The sequence below is a fragment of the Antechinus flavipes genome, chromosome 2 (genome assembly GCF_016432865.1).
Source record: "Antechinus flavipes isolate AdamAnt ecotype Samford, QLD, Australia chromosome 2, AdamAnt_v2, whole genome shotgun sequence".
In the NCBI taxonomy this organism is placed as follows: Eukaryota; Metazoa; Chordata; class Mammalia; order Dasyuromorphia; family Dasyuridae; genus Antechinus; species Antechinus flavipes.
This window is the reverse complement of record NC_067399.1, coordinates 20,317,944-20,332,417: the sequence shown is the minus strand read 5'-3', so window position 1 is coordinate 20,332,417 and position 14,474 is coordinate 20,317,944. Positions and strand designations below refer to the sequence as shown.

Here is a 14,474-nt window from a genome sequence, read left to right as displayed (position 1 = left end):
CACATTGTCTGAGAAGTACAAATTCATCTAACTGGGATCAAAATTACTTCCCAATCCAATTGTTCTCAGGCCTCCCCACTGGTTGTTTCTGCAGAATTATCCTGAAAGTGTTTACACTTCATGTGGGCCAAATCTCCATTCTGCTTTCTATTTTCTGGTTATTTTAGGACTACCATTGTTCTGCCCTAACTCTTGCTTATTTTCACAGCTCTACATTTGCCTTGAGGTGATATTTTGTCATGCTTATGGGGGATAGCTTGGCATTTTCTGACCTAATCCACTATTTTCCAGGAATCACTTCAATAAACCCTCATTCTCTTTTGATGGATCTTCTATTCACAGTTGCTCCCACTAATTTGGTGTACTCAACCTATCTTCCAGGGTCCTCTTCTTTTTTTTTTCTTCTATGCTACCTTCCCACAGCCAGGGGAACTTTCTGGGAAGGTTGGCGATGGGGGGAAGAGGGAACTCACAGGAATGGGGGAACTTCCTGCTGGGAAAGGTGTAGGGTCACAGGCCTGGCCTTGGAGAAGGAGGGGATTCCAGTCAGGGGAGCCACGGTTTCCTGATAAAACCTCTGTCTTTCCATTAATTCCTGGAATTCCTGGGACAAGGAAGGTTTCCAGGCTCTTGGGAAGAGCTTCCCCCGATCCCCTGCACGGCCTCCGGAGCTGATTTGAGGTTGCTTCCACATAGTCAAGAAAGAATTAAGTTCCCTTCAGCTTCTTCTAGCACAACCTCCCCTTAAAGGACAGAGGCAAGAGTCACCAGGACAGAGTAGGGGCCTAAGTCTCCTGAACCCTGGTGTAGACCCACAACATCCATCTACCAGACGATTACTCCTCATTCTGAACTCTCCCTGTTCTAAGATTCTCAACAAGAGGCTTCAAATGGGTTCCCATCAGTGGGACTGGGGCAGTTGGAAGCTGGTTTGATTCTCCTCATTCAAATGTCAGAACCCCCTGACTGACTCTTTGGGTTCTCATTGGGTTTCAAAGCAGATGATCCGACTGAGGACATAGTCTAGTGTCAGCGCCAATGTCTGTCTCACTATGATTCCCCAAACACTTCTTCCTCTCCGACCTCTTTTAAACCTTCTCTGGCCGAGGAAGAAGTAAATATCCTAAACAGTCCCATCTCAGAAAAAGAAATAGAACAAACTATCAATCAACTCCCTAAGAAAAAATCCCCAGGACCAGATGGATTTACATGTGAATTCTACCAAACATTTAAAGAACAATTAACTCCAATGTTATATAAACTATTTGAAAAAATAGGGATTGAAGGAGTCCTACCAAACTCCTTTTATGACACAGACATGGTACTGATACCTAAACCAGGTAGGCCGAAAACAGAGAAAGAAAATTATAGACCAATCTCCCTAATGAATATTGATGCTAAAATCTTAAATAAAATATTAGCAAAAAGATTACAGAAAATCATCACCAGGATAATACACTATGACCAAGTAGGATTTATACCAGGAATGCAGGGCTGGTTCAATATTAGGAAAACTATTAGCATAATTGACTATATCAATAACCAAACAAATAAAAACCATATGATCATCTCAATAGATGCAGAAAAAGCATTTGATAAAATCCAACATCCATTCCTAATAAAAACACTTGAGAGCATAGGAATAAATGGACTTTTCCTTAAAATAGTCAGGAGCATATATTTAAAACCATCAGTAAGCATCATATGCAATGGGGAAAAACTGGAACCTTTCCCAGTAAGATCTGGAGTGAAGCAAGGTTGCCCACTATCACCATTATTATTTAATATCGTATTAGAAACACTAGCCTCGGCAATAAGAGTCGAGAAAGAAATTAAAGGAATTAGAGTAGGCAATGAGGAAACCAAACTATCACTCTTTGCAGATGATATGATGGTATACCTAGAGAACCCCAGAGATTCCACTAAAAAGCTATTGGAAATAATTCATAATTTTAGCAAAGTAGCTGGCTACAAAATAAATCCCCATAAATCCTCAGCATTTTTATATATCACCAACAAAACCCAACAGCAAGAGATACAAAGAGAAATTCCATTCAGAATAACTGTTGATACCATAAAATATTTGGGAATCTATCTACCAAAGGAAAGTCAGGAATTATATGAGCAAAATTATAAAAAAGTCTCCACACAAATAAAGTCAGACTTAAATAATTGGAAAAATATTAAGTGCTCTTGGACCGGCCGAGCGAACATAATAAAGATGACAATACTCCCTAAACTAATCTATTTATTTAGTGCTATACCAATCAGACTTCCAAGAAAATATTTTATTGATCTAGAAAAAATAACAACAAAATTCATATGGAACAATAAAAAGTCGAGAATCTCAAGGGAATTAATGAAAAAAAAATCAAATGAAGGTGGCCTAGCTGTACCTGATCTAAAATTATATTATAAAGCAGCAGTCACCAAAACCATTTGGTATTGGCTAAGAAATAGATTAGTGGATCAGTGGAAAAGGCTAGGTTCACAAGACAGAATAGTCAATTATAGCAATCTAGTGTTTGACAAACCCAAAGCCCCTAACTTCTGGGAAAAGAATTCATTATTTGATAAAAACTGCTGGGATAATTGGAAATTAGTATGGCAGAAATTAGGCATGGACCCACACTTAACACCATATACCAAGATAAGATCAAAATGGGTCTATGACCTAGGCATAAAGAACGAGATTATAAATAAATTAGAGGAACATAGAATAGTTTATCTCTCAGACTTGTGGAGGAGAAAGAAATTTGTGACCAAAGATGAACTAGAGACCATTACTGATCACAAAATAGAAAATTTCGATTACATCAAATTAAAAAGCCTTTGTACAAATAAAACTAATGCAAACAAGATTAGAAGGGAAGCAACAAACTGGGAAAACATTTTCACAGTTAAAGGTTCTGATAAAGGCCTCATTTCCAAAATATATAGAGAACTGACTCAAATTTATAAGAAATCAAGCCATTCTCCAATTGATAAATGGTCAAAGGATATGAACAGACAATTCTCAGAGGATGAAATTGAAACTATTACCACTCATATGAAAGAGTGTTCCAAATCATTATTAATCAGAGAAATGCAAATTAAGACAACTCTGAGATACCACTACACACCTGTCAGATTGGCTAAGATGACAGGAAAAAATAATGATGAATGTTGGAGGGGATGCGGGAAAATTGGGACACTATTGCATTGTTGGTGGAGTTGTGAACGAATCCAACCATTCTGGAGAGCAATCTGGAATTATGCCCAAAAAATTATCAAATTGTGCATACCCTTTGATCCAGCAGTGTTTCTATTGGGCTTATATCCCAAAGAAATACTAAAGAAGGGGAAGGGACCTGTATGTGCCAAAATGTTTGTAGCAGCCCTGTTTGTAGTGGCTAGAAACTGGAAAATGAATGGATGCCCATCAATTGGAGAATGGCTGGGTAAATTATGGTATATGAATGTTATGGAATATTATTGTTCTGTAAGAAATGACCACCAGGATGAATACAGAGAGGACTGGCGAGACTTACATGAACTGATGCTAAGTGAAATGAGCAGAACCAGGAGATCATTATACACTTCGACAACGATATTGTATGAGGACATATTTTGATGGAAGGGGATTTCTTTGACAAAGAGATCTGAGTTTCAATTGATAAATGACAGACAAAAGCAGCTACACCTAAAGAAAGAACACTGGGAAACGAATGTGAACTATCTGCATTTTTGTTTTTCTTCCCGGGTTATTTATACCTTCTGAATCCAATTCTCCCTATGCAACAAGAGAACTGTTCGGTTCTGCAAACATATATTCTCTCTAGGATATACTGCAACATATCCAACACATAAAGGACTGCTTGCCATCTAGGGGAGGGGGTGGAGGGAGGGAGGGAAAAAAATTGGAACAGAAACGAGTGTCAATATAAAGTAATTATTAAATAAAAATTTAAAAAAAAAAAAACCTTCTCTGGCCAGGAGAGAAATCTTTCTCTTTTCCCAACTGAGGAACGTCAGGTTGTTCATGTCCAATATTCCATAATTAACCAAAAACATATTAACAGTCTCTGTACTTTACAAGAGAGTACAAAGAAATTCTATTACACGGAAAAAGGGAACATTAGTGAGCAAGGAGGGAAGAAGAAGTCATAGTTGTTAATGGTAGGAAGACACATAGCTGCTGCAAAGAGAAAATGAATTGGTGCCTGTTGGGGTTTCAAATGTTGAGTTCTTGTTCTTCTATAAACACAGCCCGTTTAGCTTAGAGCCCTCCAAATATCTCCAAATCCAAAGGTTCTGTCCTTTAGCCTCTGCCCCTGCTTTCTTCTGCCTCCAACCAGCACAGAGATGGAATGAATCTCTTGTCTCCTTCACTTGGGGCTCGGCTAGCTTTCTGGTGAGTCTTTCAGACCAGCTTGGTCTCAGTGGGGGGCGTGCAGGAGCCCAGCCACCAACTACAGTGGGGTGAGATGAAGATGAATCTGGTTGTCCACTGAACTCTCGACTCGTAGTTTCTTCCTCTGAAAACTCTTCTGCCACCAGCCAGCCAAGTGGAAAATATTCTGCCTTGTCTCGGAGAGAGGGCTTCTGGCGTAATTCCGCTGAAATCCGTCAAAGTGCTCTCTGTCTGCACCAGAGTTGCTCCTCTCCAGTCCAGCTGAACTCTCCTCTGTGACCAGCCAGCCAAGTGGAAAATATATTCTGGAATAGCTCTCTCTCTTCATTGGCCTTATATGTAAATCTTCTGAGAGAATGGGATTATGGGTTTTCTCCCATAGTGCTCTCTGGCCCAAAGTGCTTTAAGGGAGGTGTGAACACAAAGGTATAAACACAAGCATTGTACTACTTAGTTCTACTTAGTACCTTGTTTCAGGTTCTGGCCAAAATCTTCTTGTAAGATTAGATCAACTCTAATTAGTTAGCAGTTTGTAAGGATTCCAACATCTCCCCCTTTCTTTTGTTTTGGAACATAGGATGGTCATGACCTCCCTGATTTCTCAAGGAGGTGAGAACCCCACCTAAAAGGTGATCACGCCTTCCCTGACATCTCAGGAAGGGAAATGAAAACACCAAAGGAAATAGGAAATCAAATCAGATTAGTGGGTTTCTGAAGGGGTACACATAAATCCATCAATATGGGCCAGAACTTTGTAACAGATATACATGGTATACATAAATCCATCAATATGGGAGGCATTATACACAATTTACATAAGCACATAGCAATATAACACAGGCTAGTAGTAATGTAACAACATGAATCAACCTGAAAATTTACACATGTCCATAAGTCCTAGAAATAGTTCATAAGGAATCCATTGTCCATTAGTTCATGTGCCAGCATGAACTGAATGTACTGCAAAAAGTCTCATCAACAATTTTTCATCTTAAGGAATCCAATGATTCTTGCTGTTTTTTCAAGAACTGAAACAGTCTCATCTTGTCTTAATCCAATGATTCCTGAAGATTTTTTAAAGTTTTTCTAACAGTCTCATTGCCAGCTGTGCTCTTTCAATGGTGAGCACAATCAGCAACAGAACCACCCGATATTTCTTGGGTCTTCTCCTTTGTTTCTAGGGTCTGCTCCATCTCTCTGCGATGGACAAGGCGAATGTGGCTCGTCGGCACCCATCTGATTCCTTCTCCACCTGTAGAGATGCAAGCAAATCCTCTCCCCCAAGCAGTTAGCCTATCTGGTCCCTTCCATTCACCACTTTCTGGATCTCTCCACATCACCTGGCGATTATCTAAAGATAGTGGAGCTGCTCGCATTGGACACTGCTCTTCTGGTGGGTTATAAAACCTGTCTGCTGGAGCCTGTGCATCTTTATCAAAGATTAAAAAATTAATGGTATAGAGAACTAAATTTAGAAGTTCTCTAGGGTTACCCGTGGCTCCCCCTTTCTTTTGTTTTTGGAGGAGTGTCTTAATGTCCCTATTTCTTCTTTCTACGATTGCCTGACCTTGAGGATTAAAGGGTATGCCAGTAGTGTGTAAAATCTTATACTGTGCACAAAAGTGTTCAAAATGTTTGGAGGTATATGCCGGTCCATTGTCTCTTTTTATTTCTTGTGGCACTCCCATAATTGCAAATGCTTGAATGAGGAATTCAGTGATCACTCGGGCTGTCTCTTTTGCTGCTGGTATGGCAAAAGAGAATCCTGAAAAGGTGTCTACCACGAAGTGGATAAAAGACAGACGACCGAAAGATTTATAATGGGTCACATCCATTTGCCAGATTTCATTGGGTCTCAAACCACGAGGGTTCTTCCCTAGAGGCAGTGTAGGAGCGTGGAAGGGAAGGCAAGCTGTACAGCTTTTCACTATGCTCCTAGCTTCTTCTTTTGTAATCCCAAACTGTAAACGCAAAGCTCGAGCAGCCTGATGGTATTTAGAATGGGATTCCTGGACCTCCTGAAATAAAGGCGTACTGGCCAACATAGTTAGAAGGCTATCTGCCTTTGAATTTCCATCAAAAATAGGACCTGGAAGTCCACTATGTGAGTGGACATGCAGGATATAAATCTTTCCTGGATGCTTTCTCACTTGCTCTTGAAGTTCCTTAAAGAGCTGATATATATTAGAAGCTGCAAATTTTATTTGGGCTGTGGCAATTCTTTGCACCATACCTACTGAATAGGCTGAATCAGATATTATATTTATGTCGCCTAGGTAATAAGTGAGAGCTAACATGATCGCATATAATTCATTCTGCTGAGTGGACTGAAAAGAAGTTCTGACTACTCTTTTTACGGTTAAATCATGAGAGTATACAGCACAAATATTTTGTTTGGCTGCGTCTGTAAAAATAGTTGGTCCTTTAAGAGGAACCTTAGAAACCTTCTCCTCAAAAATCCATTGCCAATTATGCAGTAGTCTGGTTATCTTTAATGGAGATCCATGTGCAAAATTTGGAGCCATGGCCAATAAAATTTGCCACCCTGGGATGGTTTCACAGCATACATTAATTTGTGCATTTGTATAAAAGGTGTATATCTTGTCAGGTCTTGTCCCAGATAATTGTACTGCTCGCTTAATGGCCTTTAATAAAATTCTAGCCACAAGCACTGGGTAAGGAGTAAGGCTTTGTTCTGGTTGTGCTTGGAGGTTCACCCACTCTATCACACTGTCTCCTTGATGAAGGACTGCTGTGGGTGCTTCTTTCGTAGCAAAACCTGATATTTCCAAGGGTTTTTGAGTTACTCTTTCAACTACATTGGATAAGCCTCTTGAGCTTCTTTTATAAGCTGGCGTGGTGAATTTAAAGCAGTGTCTCCCCTTAAAATGTCATACAGGGGTTGCAATTGATTGGTAGTTAAACCTAATACTGGACGCATCCATTGGATATCTCCTATTAATTTTTGGAAATCATTTAAGGTGTTCAACCTCTCTGTTCTTAGAGACAGTTTTTGTAGTGTAAGTGCCTTAGGATATATTTCATATCCTAAATATTGAAAAGGAGCATGCCTTTGAATTTTTTCTGTAGCAGTATGAAGTTTGTAGTATCTTAGTGTTTCTATGGTCTTTTGTAGACATGCTTCTAACATTCGCTCCTCAGGTGCACATCCCAATATATCATCCATATAATGTAATAGCATAACGTTTGAGTTCCAGTTCTGCTTCAGACCTGAATTTGCTGGGTATGTCATTTAACTTTTCTCATCCTTAGGAAAAGTAAGACAATAATATCACCTCTCTCCGAGAATTGGAAATGGTTGTAAAGTGTTTCCCAAACTTGACATCTCTCTATATAAATGCTAGGTTCGGTTAAACTCCTACCTGAGATAAAGGGGAAGGTCCCCCTGCTGTGCCCAGTATATTGAGGGGACATGAATTTCGAGATGAAACGGGGAAGATGATGTTTCCGGGGGCATTTTGGGAATTAGTCATTGGAGAGGAAAAAATCAGCTCTGTCCCATCATTTTGAGGGTCTTTTGCGGGAATATCTACTCCTGCTCCTGTCTCAGGTGCTGCTTGCCCTTTGGCTACCCAAGGAATAAGGTCTGGGAGATGGGGAGAGGTCCCATACCTGGATCTCCTGTGGGACTAGCTGAATAAAATGTCTCTGAAGGATCTTTCATCTACATATACTGTCTCCCCCAGTAGAATGTGAGCCCTTCCTTTTGGCCTTTCTGTGCATCCCTAGCATTGTCTGGGACCCAGGAAATGCTGAATAAATGCTTTTGTCTGATTGGTTAGCTGATGAGTGATTAAACTAATTCTCTGAAAATGACTGTTGTTCTCAACAACTCTGCATGTTGCTGCTCTGTTGATTCTTATCCAGAGGTAATATATCTCTACTGGAAGAATAAAGGAGAACCTCATATTTTTAGGGCTAGAAACAATCATGGACAGGGCTTTTGCTACAAGGAGAGGGAGAAATAAGCTCCCCGGCATGAAACAGGCCACCAGGGAGTGAAACATACTTCAAGGGCACGGGAGTCACTGAAAGACCTGAGTATATCAGGGGGACAAACTCAACGGGGAACTTGGCTGATGTTCATGGTACTTCTGCCTCCACAATCAGCTTTTCCATGTGCTTCCTGCACTCTGACATGCAGAGAACTGTAAGACGACCATGAACCTTCCAACTGTGATGATCCTCGGATACCGCAGGACGGAAAAAGCTCACAAAGCAAAGAAAAAAGATGTCATGAAGTTCATGAAACTCATGACTCCTCGGGGGCCAAATAGGCCAGGAGCTTCCAAATTCAAAGCATCAGACACGGGGACAGGAACTCAACATTTGTTGGCAATGGCGACAAACCGTGAAGGAGATCTCGGGATTAACAGGAGTTAGAAGATCAAAAAAGTTTATTTTAGAAATAATGATGGATCTCACCAGATCTTGAGACGATCTAATCTGAACTAAATGGGGCTATGGGCCCAGTCTCTCTCCTGCACTTCACTGCCAAGAAGGATTCTCATTTTCCATGTGAAAGATCTGTGCTATTGAGAGGGTCTCTGACCCCAACTTTTGTCATCTTTAAAATTGGGGTTGTTTCCACAGGGGGGGTATGAGGGAAGCTCTTTATAAACCATGAAGCGTCATCATGCTTAAAAACCAATAGCTCACCACAATAATTCAGAGAATCAGGTCAGAAAAAAAGTTTATTAAAAGACAAATAAACATTGATGGAGATTACAACAAAGCTAACCATAAAGACAACACCTGAAGGAGTTCCTAGGAATATACACATAGAGAATGGCCTTCCTCCATCTTGCCAAAATAGAGGTAAAAGTAGGATTTCATAAATAAGGTTCAGGTTTGTTTTTCAATTTCAAGTAATCAGTTTTTTTTTTTCAATCATCTCCTTGACTTCCTGCTTAAAAATTCTCAACAAGACTAGTCAAAATGCTTAAACTTGATCCCTTTTATATTTTAAAACTAATCTACCCTTTATGTTCATGTTACCTATGATTTGGAATAATTGTGCTCAATAAAATAAAAGGCCCCCGAGCAGGTTAGCATCCAGGGAGGTGCTTGGAGAGAGTGGATGGCTAACAAAGTGGGTGTGAATGGCTGGGTGAAGAAGTCAGATGGGAAGAAGTTCTGGGAGGGCAGAGAGAGGATGGCCGTGGCCGTCCTTGGCTGAGCCTGGCTCCAAGACAGCAGAATTCCAACTTTTCCTCCTGTCTTGTCCCCTTTAAGCTTTGAACTTGCAGAGGAAGAGGTTCTCGTTCTGACAAGGTTCATCTTTCCACCTCTGGAATCCTGCGGAGAGATGGTCTCGGTTTAGTTGAGGATCATGGCTTCCTGGCCACAGGGTCTCCTCATTCAGGATTGTCCTTTAGTCCCAAGAAGAACAGAGAATGATGACAGGAAAAGGAGGGAAGGAGAGAACAAGGAAGGAGGGAAGGAGAGAACAAGGAAGGAGGGGAAGGAGGTAAAGTGATAGAAAGGTAAGATGGAAGAACAGATGGAGAAGAGGATGCTCCTGTGCAGCTGGCAGAGGGAGGGTCCGAGCTCACCAGACTCAGGAGTCAGGCTCACGCAGTAGTTAGGATCGGTATTCCCTGGGAAGCCCTTCTCCCAGGCCTTGTAGAGGTAAAGGGCGTTGCTGCTCCATCTCCACCTGCGGTTCTGCGGGGGAGGATCGGGAAGGGGCGGTCAGGGAAGAGCAAGACCCCCCCCACCTACCTCTTGTATATAACTCCTTATAAGAAACAGACCAGCTGCCCCTTAGTTAGCCCAGACCTCCCAACCCGGGCTCGTTCTGTTCCCCGAGTCGTTCCCAGGTGCTGTGGCCCCGGCTGCTGCTTCTGCCACTGGGCAGCACCAGCCTGTTCCGCCCCATCACGTTCTCTTAGGCAGAGCCCCCCTCCCTCCCTCTGCCAGAAAGCTCCCCTGGCTGCTGCCGGTCACTCTCCTGCCCAGCTCTGGCCCAGGCCCTGCCCTGAGCTCCCTGAGCCTCTTGGGGAGGCCGAGACTCTCTTGGACTGTTCCTCAAATGCACGGGGACCCAGGTCTCCATTAGTGGGGGGCCTGAGAAGGGCCCTCTGGGGGATGAGAAGTAACAGGTCACACAAGAGTCGCTCATTGCAAAGAACGGGCAGAGACACGAGGAGAACCTGCGGGTTGGTGAGTCCCCAGGAGCCCTGGGAGAGATGCAATCCCCCTCCAGCCCTGGAGACCTTGCAGACCCTTCTCCCTGCCCCCCACCTCCTGCCCCCTGGAGTTCTCCTGTTCTTCCTGATGCTTCTGCTCCTTTAGGGTCTCGGACCTCTGAGGATCCTCCTCCCCATCAGCGCCACACACATAGTTGTTCCCCTTCTCTCCAGGACTCGGACGGGGACGGGCCCTCGGACATACCTTGTTGGGGTCGTGCAGACCGATCCAGACGGGGTCCTTAACCCTGTTCTCCATGATCATGGTGGCCACGAAGGTGGCCTCGGCCTCGTTGAGCAGGGAGCCCAGGTGGCCCGAGGGGTAGCCCTGGCACAGCAGCTGTGGAGGGAGGGAGCGGGGCTGGGTAAATGTGTGGGGCCGGGGGCGAAGGAGGCAGGAGAAGGCTCCTGGGAGCCTCGGGAGACAGGGTGGTCAATAGAGGAAGAGAAGAAACTAAAGGGACCATGGGGAGATGGCTGTGGGGGACAGGGGTTACTTTTGTGGGAAGTGGGGGTAAGAAACACCAAAAAGGGGAGCAAAGCCCTGGAGTCACCTGAGAAGGGAAGGTCTGGGTCACAGGTGGGGGTTAGGGACTCATGGAGGCCACACTGATGACCCCAAGGAACCTGGGATAGGGAGACAGACCCCGCCCCCTCCCAGGGGCCCTGTCCAGCACCCACCTCGGCAGTGTTCCAGGTCTCCTCAGAACCCAATATTCCATAGCAGTGGGAGCCATGGAGGCCAAAGCCCTGGGGGCAGGAGCTCCTGGCAGAGGGGGGTTCAGGGGCCTCCTGATGGCCTGGGGAGGGAGGAGAGCAGCTGCAGGGGAGCACAGCTGAGATCCTGCTCCCTGGACATCAGGCTTTGAACCCTACAGACCCCCAACCCCTTCTTCTCTGTCCCACGGTGCCCCCCCTGCTGCTGTCCAGCCCCTTCCCTTTCCCTCTTACTATGTCCAAGCCCCTGTTCTAGGCCCAGGTGGGCAGTCAGAGGGAGGCCTGAGGGACCCACCTTGTGTCAGGCAGGGGAGCAGCAGGCAGGCGAGGAGCAGCCCCGAGAAGCTGGGGGACATCATGGCAGAGAGCGTCATCTGATTCTGGGGAGGAGACAAGAGAAACCCTGATCTCCCGCCCAAGGACCATGGGGAGAAGGGGACAAGGATAATGGCCGAGACCTCGGGAGCCCCGGGCTGCTGCTGTTCCCCCGGTCTCTGGGCCCGGGCTGGGACTGAGTTCCCTCCTCTCTCCTCCTCCTCCCCTTTCTGAGCCTTAGGAATGTGCAGACCGCAGGAGCAGGACAGAATCTGGGAGCCCTGGACAGGGTGGACTCTGAGAAGAGTGACCCTCTCCTGGCCTTTCCCCCGAGGTAACGGCCTCCCGGAGCGGCTGCCTCCTCTCCCCCCTGGGAAGGGAACGGCCTCCAGAGCCTGCAGGGGCCCATGTCCCAGACCTGCTCCCCCTCACTTACCGGCCGGAAGGAATCCTGTGTCTGAGCAGAAGAGGATGGAACCTTTATAGGGACAGGGCCCATTATGGGGGCAGGGCCGGGAGGAGGGAGGGCCCGAGCACAGGGGCTGGGGAGGGGCAGGGGCTTCCTGGAAGAGGCGAGGTCTTCCTCACTTTGGGGTCAGGAGCAGAGAGGAGCCCTGGGTTCTTCCCCCAGGGTGAGGTAGAGACCCATGACTGGCTCCTGCCCAAAGCTCGCCAGCTGCCCCGTTCCCACAGCCAGGGGAACTTTCTGGGAAGGTTGGCGATGGGGGGAAGAGGGAACTCACAGGAATGGGGGAACTTCCTGCTGGGAAAGGTGTAGGGTCAGAGACCTGGCCTTGGAGAAGGAGGGGATTCCAGTCAGGGGAGCCACGTTTTCCTGATAAAACCCTCTGTCTTTCCATTAATTCCTGGAATTCCTGGGACAAGGAAGGTTTCCAGGCTCTTGGGAAGAGCTTCCCCACGATCCCCTGCACATCCTCCGGGGCTGATTTGAGGTTGCTTCCACATAGTCAAGAAAGAATTAAGTTCCCTTCAGCTTCTTCTAGCACAACCTCCCCTTAAAGGACAGAGGCAAGAGTCACCAGGACAGAGTAGGGGCCTAAGTCTCCTGAACCCTGGTGTAGACCCACAACATCCATCTACCAGACGATTACTCCTCATTCTGAACTCTCCCTGTTCTAAGATTCTCAACAAGAGGCTTCAAATGGGTTCCCATCAGTGGGACTGGGGCAGTTGGAAGCTGGTTTGATTCTCCTCATTCAAATGTCAGAACCCCCTGACTGACTCTTTGGGTTCCCATTGGGTTTCAAAGCAGATGATCCGACTGAGGACATAGTCTAGTGTCAGCGCCAATGTCTGTCTCACTATGATTCCCCAAACACTTCTTCCTCTCCGACCTCTTTTAAACCTTCTCTGGCCAGGAGAGAAATCTCTCTCTTTTCCCAACTGCTTCTAAGAACGTCAGGTTGTTCATGTCCAATATTCCATAATTAACCAAAAACATATTAACAGTCTCTGTACTTTACAAGAGAGTACAAAGAAATTCTATTACACGGAAAAAGGGAACATTAGCGAGCAAGGAGGGAAGAAGAAGTCATAGTTGTTAATGGTAGGAAGACACATAGCTGCTGCAAAGAGAAAGTGAATTGGTGCCCAAAGGGAGGGAGATATATCCCTAACTGTGTAATAACAATACGAAGGGAATTAGTCGGCATGTGGAAGAAAGCATGACTGAAAATGAGAAAGAACTGAGTTCCAATCCTTCTTCAGACCTGAATTTGCTGGTATACCATTTCTCCGTTCTTATCCATAGCCTCCTCATATGGAAACGTATCCATATACTCTCTCATATACATATGCTACAATGTGATCCCCTCAGTCAGGGAATTGTTACAATATTCAATGAAAGAGCTGAAAAGCATTTCACCAGTTTTACATCTTTATATAAAGATTAACTTATTGTTTAATTCCTATGTGATACCAAGCTGTGCATAGGGAATTGAAGGGGCCTGAATTTAGAAATGAAATAGGGGAAAGGTATTTTGGAGAACGTTTTGGGAATCAGTCATTGAAGAGAGAAAAATCAGCTCTGTCCCTGCATGTGGAGAGTCTTTTGCTTGTATATTTGCTCCTGCTCCTTTCTCAGGTGCTATTTGTCCTTGGAATGACTGAGGAATAAGGTCCTTCGGGAAGAGATAATTATAAACGTTGGAGGGCATGTGGGAAAACTAGGACACTAATACATTGTTGGTGGAAATGACCCAACTGTTCTAGAGAGCAATTTGGAACTATGCCCAAGAGCGATCACATTGGGCATGCCCTTCGATCCAGCTGTATCTCCACTGGGCTGGTACCCCTAAAGATCATAAAAAGGAAAAGGGTCCCACAAGGGCAAAAATGTTTGTGGCAGCCCTTTTTCTACTGGCTAGAAACTGGAAACTGAGGGGATGCCCATCAGCTGGAGAATGGCTGAATAAATTATGGCATATGAACATTATGGAATATTATTGTTCTATGAGAAACGATCAACAGGATGATTTCAGAAAGATCTGGAGAGACTTATAGGAACTGATGCTAAGTGAAATGAGTAGAATCAAGAGAATATTGTCCACAGCAACAACAAGATTGTGTAATCAACTGTGATGGAGTTGGCTCTTTTCAAGATGAAGCGACTAAAAGCAATTCTAATAGATTTATGATGGAGAGAGCCATCCACTGCCAGAGACGGGAGTAGGGAGATTGAAGGTGGAACATAGCTTAATATTTTCGTCTTTTTTTTGCTGTTTGCTTGCTTTTTGTTTTCTCTCATTTTTTCCCTTTTTAGTCTGATTTTTCTTGTTCAGCATGATACTTGTGAAAATCTTTATAAAATAATTGCA

The 14,474-nt window shown here is 44.5% G+C and overlaps 1 protein-coding gene across 1 annotated transcript; it reads right to left on the bottom strand.

The window, feature by feature from the left end:
- Positions 1 to 9,090: 9,090 nt before the first annotated feature.
- On the bottom strand, positions 9,091 to 11,697 carry LOC127552333 (lithostathine-1-alpha-like). The gene is made up of 5 exons (XM_051982896.1): positions 11,618 to 11,697; positions 11,287 to 11,405; positions 10,811 to 10,945; positions 9,970 to 10,081; positions 9,091 to 9,712 (listed from the first exon to the last, which is right to left on the bottom strand). The coding sequence occupies exons 1-5, from the start codon at positions 11,694 to 11,696 to the stop codon at positions 9,645 to 9,647; spliced, it is 513 nt and encodes a 170-aa protein (XP_051838856.1). The 5' UTR covers position 11,697; the 3' UTR covers positions 9,091 to 9,644.
- Between the last annotated feature and the right edge of the window lie 2,777 nt (positions 11,698 to 14,474).